The following is a 15,659-nucleotide window of genomic DNA, read 5'->3' as shown; positions in this document are numbered from 1 at the left end:
TAATAAAGGTGGGATATAGAATAAAGAAATACATAAAACCTGACCATCATTTCTGTCTTAGCTCACTGTAATATTTCAGCTCACATTTTTCTCTCTTCTCTTTCTCCTTTTTTGTTTTTGCAAAACTACAGTTGCATCGCAAAATTACAACAATCCAGGCAGACCCTAACACACCCCACGATTCACTTCCCCCCCGCCCACACACACACACACACACACACACAGGCACAACTTGTGTTTCTTCTGGAAACACAAGGGCGCAACTGAAACCAGCGTCCCACAGCTTCACCTCCTTGCATGAGCTTCTCCGATGACAAATCTTCTTAATTTTCCAAGCATTGCTATAAACATCATTAACTGCTGATCCCTTAGTCATCTGTTTCCCCTCCTCACACTTTTCTTACAAGCTTGCAAAATGTTTGCAAATACAGATATTCCCCCTTACGGGGGGGAACAACGGAACCCCAGACTTCTGTTGCTAAGCGAGACGTCGGCCAAGTCAATGCTGCCCTATTTTTACGGCCTTCCTTGCTGCAGTTGTTAAGCTACCCCATTTCCCCCAAAATAAGACATTCCCCTGATAATAAGCCCAATCGGGTTTTTGAGCGCATGGCAATAAGGCCAAGCGCTTATTTCAGGGCTCAAAAAAAAATATAAGACAGGGTCTTAGTTTCGGGGAAACATGGTATCTATCTATCTATCTATCTATCTATCTATCTATCTATCTTCTATCTATCTATCATCTACTGTCTATCTTCTATCTATCTATCTATCTATCTATATCTATCTATCTATCTATCTATCTATCTTCAATCTATCTATCATCTACTGTCTATCTTCTATCTATCTATCTATCTATCTATCTATCTATCTATCTATCTTCTATCTATCTATCATCTACTGTCTATCTTCTATCTATCTATCTATCTATCTATCTATCTATCTCTATCTATCTATCTATCTATCTATCTATCTATCTCTATCTATCTATCTATCTATCTATCTATCTATCGCCTATCTATCTATCTATCTATCTATCTATCTATCTATCTGCCCCATTTTCCCCAAAATAAGACGTTCCCTGATAATAAGCCCAATCGGGCTTTTGAGTGCATGGCAATAAGGCCAAGTGCTTATTTCAGGGTTCAAAAAAATATAAGACAGGATCTTATTTTCGGGAAAACACGGTATCTCTCTCTCTCTCTCGCTCTATCTATCTTCTATCTATCTATCTATCTATCTATCTATCTATCGTCTATCTATCTATCTATCTATCTATCATCTACTGTCTATTATCTATCTATCTATCTATCTATCTATCTATCGTCTGTCTGTCTGTCTGTCTGTCTATCTGCCCCATTTACCCCAAAATAAGACATTCCCCTGATAATAAGCCCAATCGGGCTTTTGAGCGCATGGCGATAAGGCCAAGCGCTTATTTCAGGGTTCAAAAAAATATAAGGATGGATATTGGAAGAACTCCATTCCCACCCCACTCTGAGGCGAGCTAGATTTGCCGGTTCTCCGAACTGGTCGAAATTCCTCCAGAACCTGCTGGATTTCACCCCTGATACTAACACACGATACGACTCGGATAAATACAAAAAACACTTCAGGGTGTCTCAAGAAAAACACTTAACAGTCTGGCCGCTTCGTGGAATGTTTGCTCGGCCTGGCTGCTGGCAATCGAACCAATAATCTCTTTTTAAATTCGTGTGTGGAATTTGGCTGCTACCGAAAATTGGGCTTCCCTCTTCTCCCAAGCAGAAAAAAATAAATAAATTCCAGGAACGATGAAGTGAAGACAGAGGTCATTGGGGCTTCTGAGAGCCAAGGGCTTCCCATGCAAATGACGGAGATTACAGAATTACCGAGTTGGAAGGGACCTTGGAGGTCCTCTAGTCCACCCCCTGTTCAAGCAGGAGACCTTATACCCTTCTGGATAAATGGCTGTCCAGTCTCTTCTTGAAAACCTCCAGTGATGGAGAACCCATAACTTCTGGAGGCAGTTAAGTTCTGTTTCATTGTTCTCACTGTCAAGGAATTTGTCTTTAATTCTAAACTGGATCTCTCTTGAACGATCTTCCATCCGTTGATTCTTGTCCTGCCCTCGGGTGCTTTGGAGAATAATTTGACCCCTTCTCCTTTGGGGCAGCCCCTCCAATATTGAGAGGCCGATATCACGTCATCCCTAGTCCTTCTCTTAGACAAACAAAGGGATCGTCGAAGTTTTGGGTAGTCAAAGGGTACCAGAAACAAGAAGGGAGAAGACGACTTTAGGTGTGAATTTTCTCAGAAAGGACGACGCTAAGTGTTACATTTGCACGAATGAGTCAGTTCTTTCATTTTAATCTTGGTTAGCTTGGTATGTCTTTGGGAGGCTGGATCAACAATGGCATAATAAGTTATTGTCGTAGTTGTCGTCATCATAAGATATTGGACAGTGTTTTAATTTAATGCATTTAATTTGTATCCTGCCTTTATTATTTTTACGCGTAATTCAAGGCGGCAAATGGGAGGTTTGACTTCTAGCTCTGAAGCAGCTTCCCCCTGTCTGGAAAGAACATAAATTCCACCTCTTAACGGTTTCCAATTCAAACCGAGGGCTCCGTAAACTCAACCAGCCGATCAATCCAGCGTTTTGCTGGTGGGAAAAAAGGGAATGCCTTCTTTAAAAGCACTCAAAAATCCCAAAAACATCACAGTAGCAATAAATAAATAAATAAATAAAATAAAATTCCAATTTCAGGATAACAAAAACTTTCTCTACTCAGGTTACACCACTCTTTATTTTGGAGGGAGAGAGAGAAACAGAGAAAGGACAAGAGAAAGAGAGAGAGAGAGAAAGAGAGAGAGAAAAGACATGAGAATGAGAGATAGAGAGAAAGAGAGAGGGAGAAACAGGGAAAGGGAGAGAGAATGAGAGAGAGAGAGAGAGAGAGAAAAGACAAGAGAGGGAGAGATAGAGAGAACCAGAGAGAGGGAGAAACAGGGAAAGGGAGAGAGAATGAGAAAGAGAGAGAAAAAAGAAAGAGGGAGAGAGAGAGAGAAAAGACAGAGGGAGAAACAGGGAAAGGGAGAGAGAATGAGAGAGAGAGAAAAAAGAAAAAGGGAGAGATAGAGAGAAACAGAGAGAGGGAGAAACAGGGAAAGGGAGAGAGAATGAGAGAGAGAGAAAAAAAAGAAAGAGGGAGAGATAGAGAGAACCAGAGAGAGGGAGAAACAGGGAAAGGGAGAGAGAATGAGAGAGAGAGAGAGAGAGAAAGAAAAGACAGAGAGGGAGAGATAGAGAGAACCAGAGAGAGGGAGAAACAGGGAAAGGGGGAGAGAGAGAGAGAGAAAAAAGAGTGAGAGACAGGGAGAAAGAGACAGAGGGAAAGAGAGAGAAAGAGCGTTAAAGAGAGAGAAAAGGATAGGTAGGGAAAGCGAGAAAGAGAGACTTAAACCCCTCTTCTCTATGACTTAGAATCCAAAGGACTGTCCACACCCAGATAATAAATTTAGAAATTGTTTCCAATTTCAGCTTTTTGCTTAAGGCTTTGCTCAGCTGTTTTGCATTCCGGCCTGCTCCAGCTGTCTTCTTCCAGTGCTTCCCCCAGCTCAAAACTGGCCTTTCCTTCCCTTACCCTCGGAAGCATTCAAATATCACCTCCTTGGGTCCATAACCTATGCGGAGGAGAGGGTGTGGATGCCCGTGTTTCGAGAGTCAGAGCCCAGGATTTTCCACACCAGCTGACCTTTTTGGTTGGTTCATACAAAACACCAACCAACACCCACAGAATTAAACCATTGCTGGATTCCCTGGGCAGCGTAAGCCAGGACGGGCTTTGCAAAAAAAGGAGAGAATGGGACAGGGAGCGGAAATTAGATAATCCCTCGTTAACTCGCTGCCCTTTGAATCAGCCACATGTCCATCCCTGCATGTCCATGGGAACTGAGCATGACTCTAGAAAGAGTGCAGAGAAGAGCCTTGGTAGCACAGTGGTCTAAAGCACCGTGTTATTAAGACCAGCTGCCTGCAATTACTGCAGGTTCGAATCTCGCCAAGGCTCAAGGTTGACTCAGCCTTCCATCCTTTCTAAGGTAGGTGAAATGAGGACCCAGTTTGTGGGGGCAATAAACTGACTTTGTATAAATATACAAAAGGATGAAGGCTATTGCTTAGCGCATTGTAAGCCGCCCTGAGTCTCCGGAGAAGGGCGGCATATAAATCAAATTTTAAACAAACAAAAAAACAAAAAAAAAAAAAAACAGGATGATTAGGAGACTGAAGGCTAAATCATATGAAGAAAAGTTGCAGGAACTGGGTATGCCTAGTCTAGTGAAGACCGGGGTCCAAGATCACTGCAGATGGGGACTGCAGCCAAGAAACTAAAAGACGCTTGCTCCTGGGGAGGAAAACTATGGCAAAGCTAGACAGCCTACTAAAATGCAGAGACATCACCCTGCCAACAAAAGTGTGTATAGTCGAGGCGATGGTTTTCCCAGTTGCAATGGATGGCTGTGAAAGTTGGACCATAAGGAAGGCTGAGAGCCAAAGAATGGAGGCCTTTTGAACTCTGGTGCTGGAGAAATCTCCTGCGAGTCCCTTGGACTGCAAGGCCATCCAACCGGTCAGTCCTGGAGGAGATCAACCCTGACTGCTCTTTAGAAGGCCAGATCCTGAAGAGGAAACTCAAATCCTTTGGCCACCTAATGAGAAGGAAGGACTCCCTGGAGAAGAGCCGAATGCTGGGAACGATGGAGGGCAAAAGAAGAAGGGGACGGAAGAGAAGGAGGTGGCTGGATGGAGTCACTGAAGCAGTCGGCGTGAGCTTAAATGGACTCCAGAGGATGGTAGAGGACAGGGAGGCCTGGAGGAACATTGTCCATGGGGTCGCGATGGGTCGGACACGACTTCGCAACTACCCTGTTTCCCCCAAAATAAGACACCCCCTGATAATAAGCCCCTCTTCTTTTCTGCAGTGTCCTCACGCAACATTATCTTCATTTTGTTCCATGCCTGTGACACAGAGAGGTTGAAATTGTTCTATTGCTCCATCAGAGCTAAAGCAGTCTTCTCACCATCCACCGACAGCATCTGAATGTAGCTCAAAGCATGCAAAATTTGTTGGGCTGGGTCGTCTCTCAGTTAGGAGGAAAGCCGGATAGGCAGAGCCAAGGGAGGAGTAAGTCATATGTAAACCGAATGTCATGTTGGCATCATTTTCTGCTGATTCAATGACAGCCAGAGAGCATTTCATCTCGGCAATAGAGAAGAGGCCCCGGGGCTATGAAAAAAATGGATTGCATTCTTTTCCATTGGCCACTTTCACGGATGGATAACGACAACGGAATAACAGAGTTGGAAGGGGCCTTGGAGGTCTTCTAGTCCAACCCCCTGCTTAGGCAGGAAACCCTACACCACTTCAGACATCCAACCTCTTCTTAAAAACTTCCAGTGTTGGAGCATTCACAACTTCTTGAGGGAAGCGGTTCCACAGATTAATTGGTCTCCCTGTCAGGGAATTTCTCCTTAGTTCTAGGTTGCTTCTCTCCTTGATTAGTTTCCATCCATTGCTTCTTGTCCTGCCTTCAGGTGCTTTGGAGAATAGCTTGACTCCCTCTTCTTTGGGGCAGCCCCTGAGATATTGGAACACTGCTATCATGTCTCCCCTTCTTTTCATAAGACTAGACCTACCCAGTTCCTGCAACCAATGTCAGAAGAGTGCAGAAGAAGAGGAAGAGGAAGAGGAAGAGGAAGAGGAAGAAGAAGAAGAAGAAGAAGAAGAAGAGGAAGAGGAAGAGGAAGAGGAAGAGGAAGAGGAAGAAGAAGAAGAAGAAGAAGAAGAAGAAGAAGAAGAAGAAGAAGAAGAAGAAGAAGAAGAAGAAGAAGAAGAAAGGCAACAAAGATGATAATGGGTCTGGAGGCTAAATTGTATGATGAACAGTTGAAGGAGCTAGGTATATCTAACAGAAAACAAGAGTTGGAAGGGATCTTGGAGGTCCCGTCCAAACACAACCTCCTGATGAGTGACCCTAAGTCACACAGTTGGTATTCAAACTTATGGCAGAACTAGAACTCATTGTCTCCTGGTGACTGACCCAAAGCCACCCAGCTGGCTTTCATGCTACATATCCACACATATATATGTAATACTTCTGTATATGTGAATCTTATTTATTTCAGCATAGAGGGCCACCTCTCTCACCAGAGTGAGTCTAGGCAGCGATCAAAAGTGGAACAACAAGCACAATAAAAAAAACATATATACACATCACCATGTATAATTTCAAAAAAGGAACGGCAGCCAAAGTAAAAGTAAAAGAATATGATATCCAATATATATTCCCACGCAGGCTTTACTAACTTCATGATCCATATGTCTGGACAAAGAGTTTTCCCACCTTGGCATCAATAGAGTGTTAAAATTCTCCAAAGGGCGTATGCATGTGTGAATATAATTTCTCTATCTGCGTATGTCACACACACAGATTATATTCACAGATGCACGCTATCTATACAGATGCATAAAGTTTATTTTAAAATTTTTTTATTCATTTCAACTTCAGTTAATAACCAGGCAGCCAATCCATTTAAATCATCATCGTAATTTATCTACCCGCCCACTTCACATACATTCCTCTGGCTGGCTTCCAAAAAACAACCTCATATAAACAAAATTCAAAACAATTAAAACCGTTAAAACAATTAACCAGAATTTTTTAAAAAAACAAAACCCAGCACAGGAAATTGCCAAGCTACTTAAGTATCATTTCCATGCAAATATGTACTCAAAGAAACACACTATCTTCACCTGAGATATACTTATATTCCCTTTAATTAATTTTTTTAATTTTTAGTTTTTAATTATTTTATTCCAGAGCATTGCCTGCAATGAGAATTTAAAAATAGGTAGATAGGTAAATAGATAGATAGATAGTAGATAGATAGATAGAAGATAGATAGAAGGTAGATAGATAGAAGATAGATAGATAGATAGATAGATAGAGATGATAGACAGACAGACAGACAGACAGACAGTTTTATGTTTTAATTGTATACTGCCCAAATTGCTCTAGAAGCATGATGGCCTCTTTACAAATTTGATACATAAATTAAAATCAATACATAATGCACTCACATGCACAAGTTTATAGCTCAGGTATTATATATGCTTACACTTCCTACACTGAATAGAGATCCCATTGTGTGCACATGAAAACACACCTCTATATATGTGGGTTTCACACATATGTGCATCTGAAGCTTGTGAAGGGGTATCTAATAAACGCCATAGTAGGTGCATACAATTACACAGGACAGATACTCTCCATATAAATTCAGTGATATCCACACAGATAATCATGTCCATGTACATTAGCACACGCCTTATACTAGTGTTTTCTTTTTTTTTTAATTAAATGACTGTACTTGAATGGCTGTCAACAAAGATAAAAATAATAGTATTTTTTTTTTCCTAATGCTTTTGAGATAAAATTTGCCTCACTTGTGTGGATTGCTTCGTTGCAGGGACTGCAATCATGTTTCAAATTTCAAATATTGTTCAGGAAAGACAGCAGAGAGGGGAAAGGAAACATTTTGATATGTAACATTTTGTTACTGCACAAACACACATATGTATCTATTATACATACACAATGTGGATGGATGGATGGATGGATGGATGGATGGATGGATAGATAGATAGATAGATAGATAGATAGATAGATAGATAGATATAGATAGATAGGGATGGCTGGATGGAGAGAGATACAGATGGTAGGTAGGTAGGTAAGTAGATAAGATAGAGAGAGAGAGAGAGAGATAGGGATGGAGGGATGGAGAGATACAGATGATAGGCAGGTAGGTAAGTAGATGGATGGATGGATGGAGAGAGATACAGATGATAGGTAAGTAAGTAGATAGATGGATGGATGGATGGATGGATGGATGGAGAGAGAGATAGGGATGGATGGATGGATGGAGAGAGAGAGATAGGGATGGATGGATGGATAGATAGATATAGATAGATAAATTGATCGATCAATCGATAGATAGGGATGGCTGGATGGAGAGAGATACAGATGATAGGTAAGTAAGTAGATGGATGGATGGATGGATGGAAAGAGAGAGATAGGGATGGATGGATGGATAGATAGATATAGATAAATTGATCGATCAATCGATAGATAGGGATGGCTGGATGGAGAGAGATACAGATGATAGGTAGGTAAGTAAGTAGATAGATAGATAGATGGATGGATTGATGGAGAGAGAGAGAGAGGGATGGATGGATGGATGGAGAGAGATACAGATGATAGGCAGGTAGGTAAGTAGATAGGTAGATAGAGAGATAGATAGATAGATACACACACACATAAAGCGTGTAATACATATATAATATGTCTATATAGTGTGTGTACCTAGATATAGTGTGTATATAGTGTATAGCTGGCTATAGTGTATGTGTGTGTGAATAGATGGATGGGTAGAGAGACAGACAGACAGACAGACAGATGATAGAGAGTAATGTTTGAAAGAGAATAGATAGATATGATAGACAGGCAGGCAGAGTGTATCAATATAGGGTGTGTTTGTGTGTGTACACAGAATACACACATGTATGTATGTATGTATGTATGGAGTATGTGTGTGTGTGTGTGTGTATGTATTTATAGAGTGTGTGTGTAAAGCCAGAGCCATATCTCTACCCACACCCTCCACGCCCACATCCATAAACAGAAGCAAACTCCAAAAAGACACGCCGAATCCCCACGTCGGCCACAATGCAACCCGGAAACCTCCGAGCCACAATCACGGCTCACCTTTTACGGCCCGCGTGCATTTGCACCCCCACCTCCCTCCCTCCCTCCCTCCTCCCCTCCCCTCCCCTCCCCCCCCCAGGGGCCTTCCGGCAAGGACCCCCCACTCCCCACCTCCCTCCCACCCCCTCCCACAATCCACACGGGGGGGGGGGTCACCCCATTTGCAAAAAAAAAAAGAAAAAGAAAACCCCGAGCGTGCCAAAAAGTGTGAGACTCTGCACACACACACACACACACACCCAAGGGGGGCACGCGCGGGCGGGCACGCGCACGGAGAGGAGGGGGGGATGGTCCCCCCTCTGCCTAGCCCACCCCCCCACCCACCCCCTCCCTTCCCTTCCCCCACCCGGAAAGCAAGCAAGCAAGGGGGGAGGGGGGCTCTGCCTTTTTTTGCACACTCGTGTGCAATTGCCTTTTTTTTTTTCTTTCTTTCTTGCTTTTTTTGCACCCTCGTCCCGGGCGCGGCTGCTCTTCCGTTCGCTTCTAGGGCTTGTTGAGGCCGCTGGGCCGGCCGATGCCCATCATCCACGCCCGGCCGGCCTTCCGCTTGGTCCCCGACCAGGGCCAGGCCTGGCTCGGCTCGGCTCGGCTCTCACCTGCTTTCTCCACCCTGCCAGACATGGCTCGGCCGCCGCTTGCTCGGCCCCGGTGGCCGGGCTCGGGCGCTGGCGGAACCCCGGGGAGGACGGCAGGCGGCCGGGCAGCTCCGCGCGGCTCCGCTGCTGCCACTGCTGCTCCTCCCGCCGCCGCCGCCGCCGCTAAGCAGGGCCAGCCCGGCCCACAGCGCGCCCTGCTGCCCGACCGCCGCGGCTGCCGAGGCTGTTGCTCGCCGCTGGAGGGGGCCAGCAAGTCCCATCGCTCACCGCCGGGAGGACTCCAGGGCCCATGGGCCGGAGAGGCGGGAGGGAGGGCGGCAGAGGACTGGGAGCTGGACTAGAAGACCTCGGGAGGCCCCTTCCAGCGCCGTTCTGATTCAGAAAATGGGGGTTGGGGGGGGTTGATGTGACTCGCCTGGAGGGGACTCCAAGCCCCATCTCCCACAGCAGAAGAGAAGAGGGCTCCCTTCCTTGGAAGGCACAAATCGTCCATCCTGCCCAGCCAGGGAAGGACTCCAAGCCCCATCTCCCACAGCAGAAGAGAAGAGGGCTCCCTTCCCTGGAAGGCACAAATCGTCCATCCTGCGCAGCCAAGGAGGGACTCCAAGCCCCATCTCCCACAGCAGAAGAGAAGAGGGCTCCCTTCCCTGGAAGGCACAAATCGTCCATCCTGCCCAGCCAGGGAAGGACTCCAAGCCCCATCTCCCACAGCAGAAGAGAAGAGGGCTCCCTTCCCTGGAAGGCACAAATCGTCCATCCTGCGCAGCCAAGGAGGGACTCCAAGCCCCATCTCCCACAGCAGAAGAGAAGAGGGCTCCCTTCCCTGGAAGGCACAAATCGTCCATCCTGCCCAGCCAAGGAGGGACTCCAAGCCCCATCTCCCACAGCAGAAGAGAAGAGGGGTCCCTTCCTTGGAAGGCACAAATCGTCCATCCTGCCCAGCCAGGGAAGGACTCCAAGCCCCATCTCCCACAGCAGAAGAGAAGAGGGCTCCCTTCCCTGGAAGGCACAAATCGTCCATCCTGCCCAGCCAGGGAGGGGACTCCAAGCCCCATCTCCCACAGCAGAAGAGAAGAGGGCTCCCTTCCCTGGAAGGCACAAATCGTCCATCCTGCCCAGCCAGGGAGGGACTCCAAGCCCCATCACCCACAGCAGAAGAGAAGAGGGCTCCCTTCCCTGGAAGGCACAAATCGTCCATCCTGCCCAGCCAGGGAGGGACTCCAAGCCCCATCTCCCACAGCAGAAGAGAAGAGGGCTCCCTTCCCTGGAAGGCACAAATCGTCCATCCTGCCCAGCCAGGGAGGGGACTCCAGGCCCCATCACCCACAGCAGAAGAGAAGAGGGCTCCCTTCCTTGGAAGGCACAAATCGTCCATCCTGCCCAGCCAGGGAGGGACTCCAGGCCCCATCTCCCATACTAAAAGAGAAGGCTGTTGCTAGCAATGAAAGGTGTGAGCTCCCATCATGCCCAGCCAGGGAAGGACTCCAGGCCCCATCACCCACAGCAGAAGAGAAGAGGGCTCCCTTCCTTGGAAGGCACAAATCGTCCATCCTGCCCAGCCAGGGAGGGACTCCAGGCCCCATCTCCCATACTAAAAGAGAAGGCTGTTGCTAGCAATGAAAGGCGTGAGCTCCCATCATGCCCAGCCAGGGAAGGACTCCAGGCCCCATCTCCCACAGCAGAAGAGAAGAGGGCTCCCTTCCCTGGAAGGCACAAATTGTCCATCCTGCGCAGCCAGGGAGGGGACTCCAAGCCCCATCAACCACAGCAGCAGGAAAAAAAAATAGCATAATATTCTTCCTTCCTCTTGAGAGGCTGTGATGTGAAGGGACTATTCTCCGCTTGGCCCCAACCTGGACTACATCTCCCATCGTCCCCCAACCCTCCGACTCTCCTACCCAGCAGCCACAGCGCAGGGTCGCCATCCGGCATCTCTGCAGCAGCCAGGCTCATTTCAGGGCCCTACTTCTGACTTTGCTTCCCCTAATAAGATATTTTTTAGGATTTTTTGGGGGGGGGGTGGATTATGTGGGCCGCTTTCCTCATTCCAGGAATTTTTGGGCTTCCAAATATTTGGGGAGGGACCCATTTTTGAGGCTTTCCTTGGGTGGGAAGATGATGCAATCTCTCCTCCCCCCCCCTCCTCCTACCCTTTCAAAGCGACTGCGTATTTTCTTGGCAGAAAAAATTCCTGCACGATATTTGGGGACCGACATGCGACAAGAGGCCCCCAACCTGAAATGTCTGATGTCTGGAATGGTCTAGGCGGGGTCCCCCCCCCCCTTGAGTAGGGGGTTGGACTAGAAGACCTCCAAGGTCCCTTCCAACTCTCTTCTGATTGATAGAGGTGGCAACCATTTGGGAAACCCACCTTTCGGGGGGGGAACCCCAAGTTATTTCAAATAAACAAACATCGAAGATGAATTAGGACAAGTAAAAATTGAGACTGGCCAGGTTCTTTCTTTCTTTCTTTCTTTCTTTCTTTCTTTCTTTCTTTCTTTCTTTCTTTCTTTCTTTCTTTTTCTTTTCTTTCTTTCTTCCTTCCTATCTTTTAATTCTCCCTCCCTCCCTTCCTATCTTTGAATTCTTCCTCCCTCCCTCCCTTCCTTCCTTTTAATTCTCCCTCCTCTCCTACCTCCTTCCTATCTTTGAATTCTCCCTCCCTCCCATCCTTCAGCTTTTAATTCTCCCTCCGTCCCTCTCTCCCTTCCTTCCCTACTTCAGCATCTTTTAATCCTCCCTCCCTCCCCTTCCTATCCTTCCTTTATTATTTTTATGAATAACTCAAGTTGGCGAACATATCTTTAATACTCCTTCCTCCTCCTATTTTCCTCACAACAACCCTGTGAGGTGGGTTGGGCTGAGAGAGTGACTGATCCAAGGTTGCCCAGCCGATTTCCATGGTTAAGGCGGGACTACAATTCACCGTCTCCTGGTAATTGGCCCAAAGTCACCCAGCTGACTTTCATGGCTAAGGCGGGACTAGAACTCACATTCTCCTGGTGATTGGCTCAAAGTCACCCAGCTGACTTTCATGGCTAAGGCGGGACTAGAACTCACATTCTCCTGGTGATTGGCTCAAAGTTACCCAGCCGACTTTCATGGCTAAGGCGGGACTAGAACTCACATTCTCCTGGTGATTGGCCCAAAGTCACCCAGCTGACCTTCATGGCTAAGGCGGGACTAGAACTCACTGTCTCCTGGTGATTGGCCCAAAGTCACCCAGCCGACTTTCATGGCTAAGGTGGGACTAGAACTCACATTCTCCTGGTGATTGGCTCAAAGTCACCCAGCCGACTTTCATGGCTAAGGCGGGACTAGAACTCACATTCTCCTGGTGATTGGCCCAAAGTCACCCAGCCGACCTTCATGGCTAAGGTGGGACTAGAACTCACTGTCTCCTGGTAATTGGCCCAAAGTCACCCAGCTGACTTTCATGGTTAAGACGGGACTAGAACTCACTGTCTCCTGGTGATTGGCCCAAAGTCACTCAGCCGACTTTCATGGCTAAGGCGGGACTAGAACTCACATTCTCCTGGTGATTGGCCCAAAGTCACCCAGGTGGCTTTCAATTCAAAACCGGGACTAGAACTCTCCCATCTCCTGCTTTCTAATCTGGTGCCTTAAGTGCTAGACCAAATCGGCTCTTTTAAAATTTTTAAACTTTCTTTTAACCACGGTTTATCCACTAAACCAGAGCTTCCCGTTCACCCAACGTACTCAGCCAGAGTGCCCCAAAGTAACCAAAACTAAACCAAGGCTACATTTTTGGGCATTGTGCGACCCAACAAGAGCACCAGCTCTCTCGTCAAACTCTTCTTTCAGGGAACAATTCCACCCAATGTTATTTTTAAACGCCTCGGCTGTATTTCAAACGGAGTTTTCCCAGGGCAGAACCAATGCCTGTCAGAACGCACCTTCCTTCTTCAAGGAAATCTTTTGAAAGATTAAAAAATTTTGATCTTTCCAAAAAAAAAAAAAATTAAAAAAAATTCTCTTTGCTGCTACAAATAGACTGCTCTTAATACTTCAGGTCCTCTGAATGTTTAATAATGTTGGCCGTTGCTCATTCACAACATCAAATTTAAATTTGTCTCCCTTTTTTTTTAAAAAATAAAAAATTGAGCTCCCCTCCCACGATACTCAGAATAAAATGCAGAGTAACAGAGTTGGAAGGGACTTTAGAGGTCTTCTAGTCCAACCTGTCAAGTATACGACCCCTGTCGTATACTATAGAGTAGTATATTATATTATTATATATTATATATTATATTATAATATAATATATATTATATAATATATAATATTATATATTATATAATATATATTATAATATATTATATATTATACTATATTATTATATGAAGAAAATATTTATTTTCTTGTCCTTCCTCGTTCTTACATCACGTTTTAATTTTGAAAGGCTTTGTCGTCCTTTCTGAATTTTTTTCAGCCCTTCCCCCAATTTCCTAGAATACAAACTGAATATTTATTTATGCATCCGTTTTGTTTATTTATTTAAGTGGCCCAAATTGCAGTAGTATATTATATTATTATATATTATATATTATATTATAATATATAATATATATTATATAATATTATATATTATATAATATATATTATAATATATTATATATTATATTATACTATATTATTATATTAAGAAAATATTTATTTTCTTGTCCTTCCTCGTTCTTACATCACGTTTTAATTTTGAAAGGCTTTGTCGTCCTTTCTGAATTTTTTTCAGCCCTTCCCCCAATTTCCTAGAATACAAACTGAATATTTATTTATGCATCCGTTTTGTTTATTTATTTAAGTGGCCCAAATGTAACAGGCTGAAATTAAGCGACCTCTGGCGGCTTCAGCTTGAATTTCCTTTCCTGCTCACAGCTGGATATTGAAATTTCATACACGCAAAACCCCTGGCCTTGCCTCGTAGACTCTTGTTTCTTTTAGCCGGGTTTGTGCTCTCACAACAGACCACGTCTTATTGGGACTTCAGCTGGGAAATGAAGTTTTTCCCCCTAGAAAAAGGGAAGAAAACTTCGGTGTTGCATGAAGATCAGTAGAATAGTTTATCTCCAGAAGTTGTTTTCAGGAAGAAATAGAAATATAGTTTATTCTATTCTACATAGTGATGTATTAAATTATTGTATTTTATCCTATAACTATTGTATTTTACCCTACTCTTATTTTAAATTGTTTGTATAGGATTTTATCGGTAATGTATGTTTTAACATATTAAGGGGGAGGGCCTTCTCTGTGGGGGCACCTGCCATCTGGAACGAGCTCCCCACGGTGATACGGAGGATCCAAGATTTACACACTTTCCGCCGCGCCCTAAAAACGTTTTTATTCCAACAGGCTGGTCTGGCCTAACTCTCCCTTTTAAATTGGGTTTTAAATGTTTTACATAAATGGGATGTTTTTAAATTTGTTTTTTGAGCCCAAATTATTTAATTTATTTTTAATAGCTTTTAACTTTTGTATGTTATTTGTATTTTTATCTTGGCTGTTCCCTGCCCTGAGTCCCCTGGGAGTAGGGCGGTATAAAAATATGATTAAATAAATAAATAATAAATAATAAATAACCTTGTATGTTGATATGGCCAGGAGGAGGAGGAGAAGGAGAAGGAGAAGGAGAAGAAGAGGAGGAGGAGGAGGAGGAGGAGGAGGAGGAGGAGGAGGAGGAGGAGGAGGAGGAGGAAGAAGAAGAAGAAGAAGAAGAAGAAGAAGAAGAAGAAGAAGAAGAAGAAGAAGAAGAAGAAGAAGAAGAAGAGGAGGAGGAGGAAGAAGACATCCAAGGTCTCTTCCAACCCCTATTAGAAGAAGAAGAAGAAGAAGAAGAAGAAGAAGAAGAAGAAGAAGAAGAAGAAGAAGAAGAAGAAGAAGAAGAAGAAGAAGAAGAAGAAGAAGAAGAAGAAGAAGAAGAATGCTTTTTAGTATGCTGTCTAGATTTGCTATGGCTTTCCTCCCCAGGAGCAAACGTCTTTTAATTTCTTGGCTGCAGTCCCCATCTGCGGTCATCTTGGAGCCCAGGAAAATAAAATCTGTCACTCCCTCCATTTCTTCCCCATCTATTTGCTGGGACTTCCAATATTTAAGATATCAGAATAGGCATAAAGAAGAGGAGGTCAACCTATCCTCCAAAACAGCAGGACAAGAAGTAATGAGCAGAAGATCGTCCGAGAGAGATCCAACTTGGAACTAAGGAGAAATTCGTTGACAATGAGAATTATCAATGGAACG

The 15,659-nt window shown here is 44.7% G+C and overlaps 1 protein-coding gene across 4 annotated transcripts in view; it reads right to left on the bottom strand.

Annotated features, from left to right (window-relative positions):
* RAPGEF1 (Rap guanine nucleotide exchange factor 1) overlaps positions 1–9,605 on the bottom strand; it is a 56,207-nt gene extending 46,602 nt beyond the window's left edge. For all 4 annotated transcript variants that reach the window (XM_060684611.2, XM_060684614.2, XM_060684615.2 and 1 more), the window contains exon 1: positions 9,405–9,605. In XM_060684611.2, coding sequence (XP_060540594.2) covers positions 9,405–9,429 — 25 coding nt within the window. In that variant the 5' untranslated portion in view covers positions 9,430–9,605. The remainder of the gene's footprint in view (positions 1–9,404) is intronic.
* Positions 9,606–15,659: the final 6,054 nt, after the last annotated feature.

The sequence above is a fragment of the Pantherophis guttatus genome, chromosome 16 (assembly GCF_059756535.1).
Source record: "Pantherophis guttatus breed Tessera chromosome 16, ASM5975653v1, whole genome shotgun sequence".
Lineage (NCBI taxonomy): Eukaryota > Metazoa > Chordata > Lepidosauria > Squamata > Colubridae > Pantherophis > Pantherophis guttatus.
This window is presented reverse-complemented; position numbering and strand designations above follow the sequence as displayed.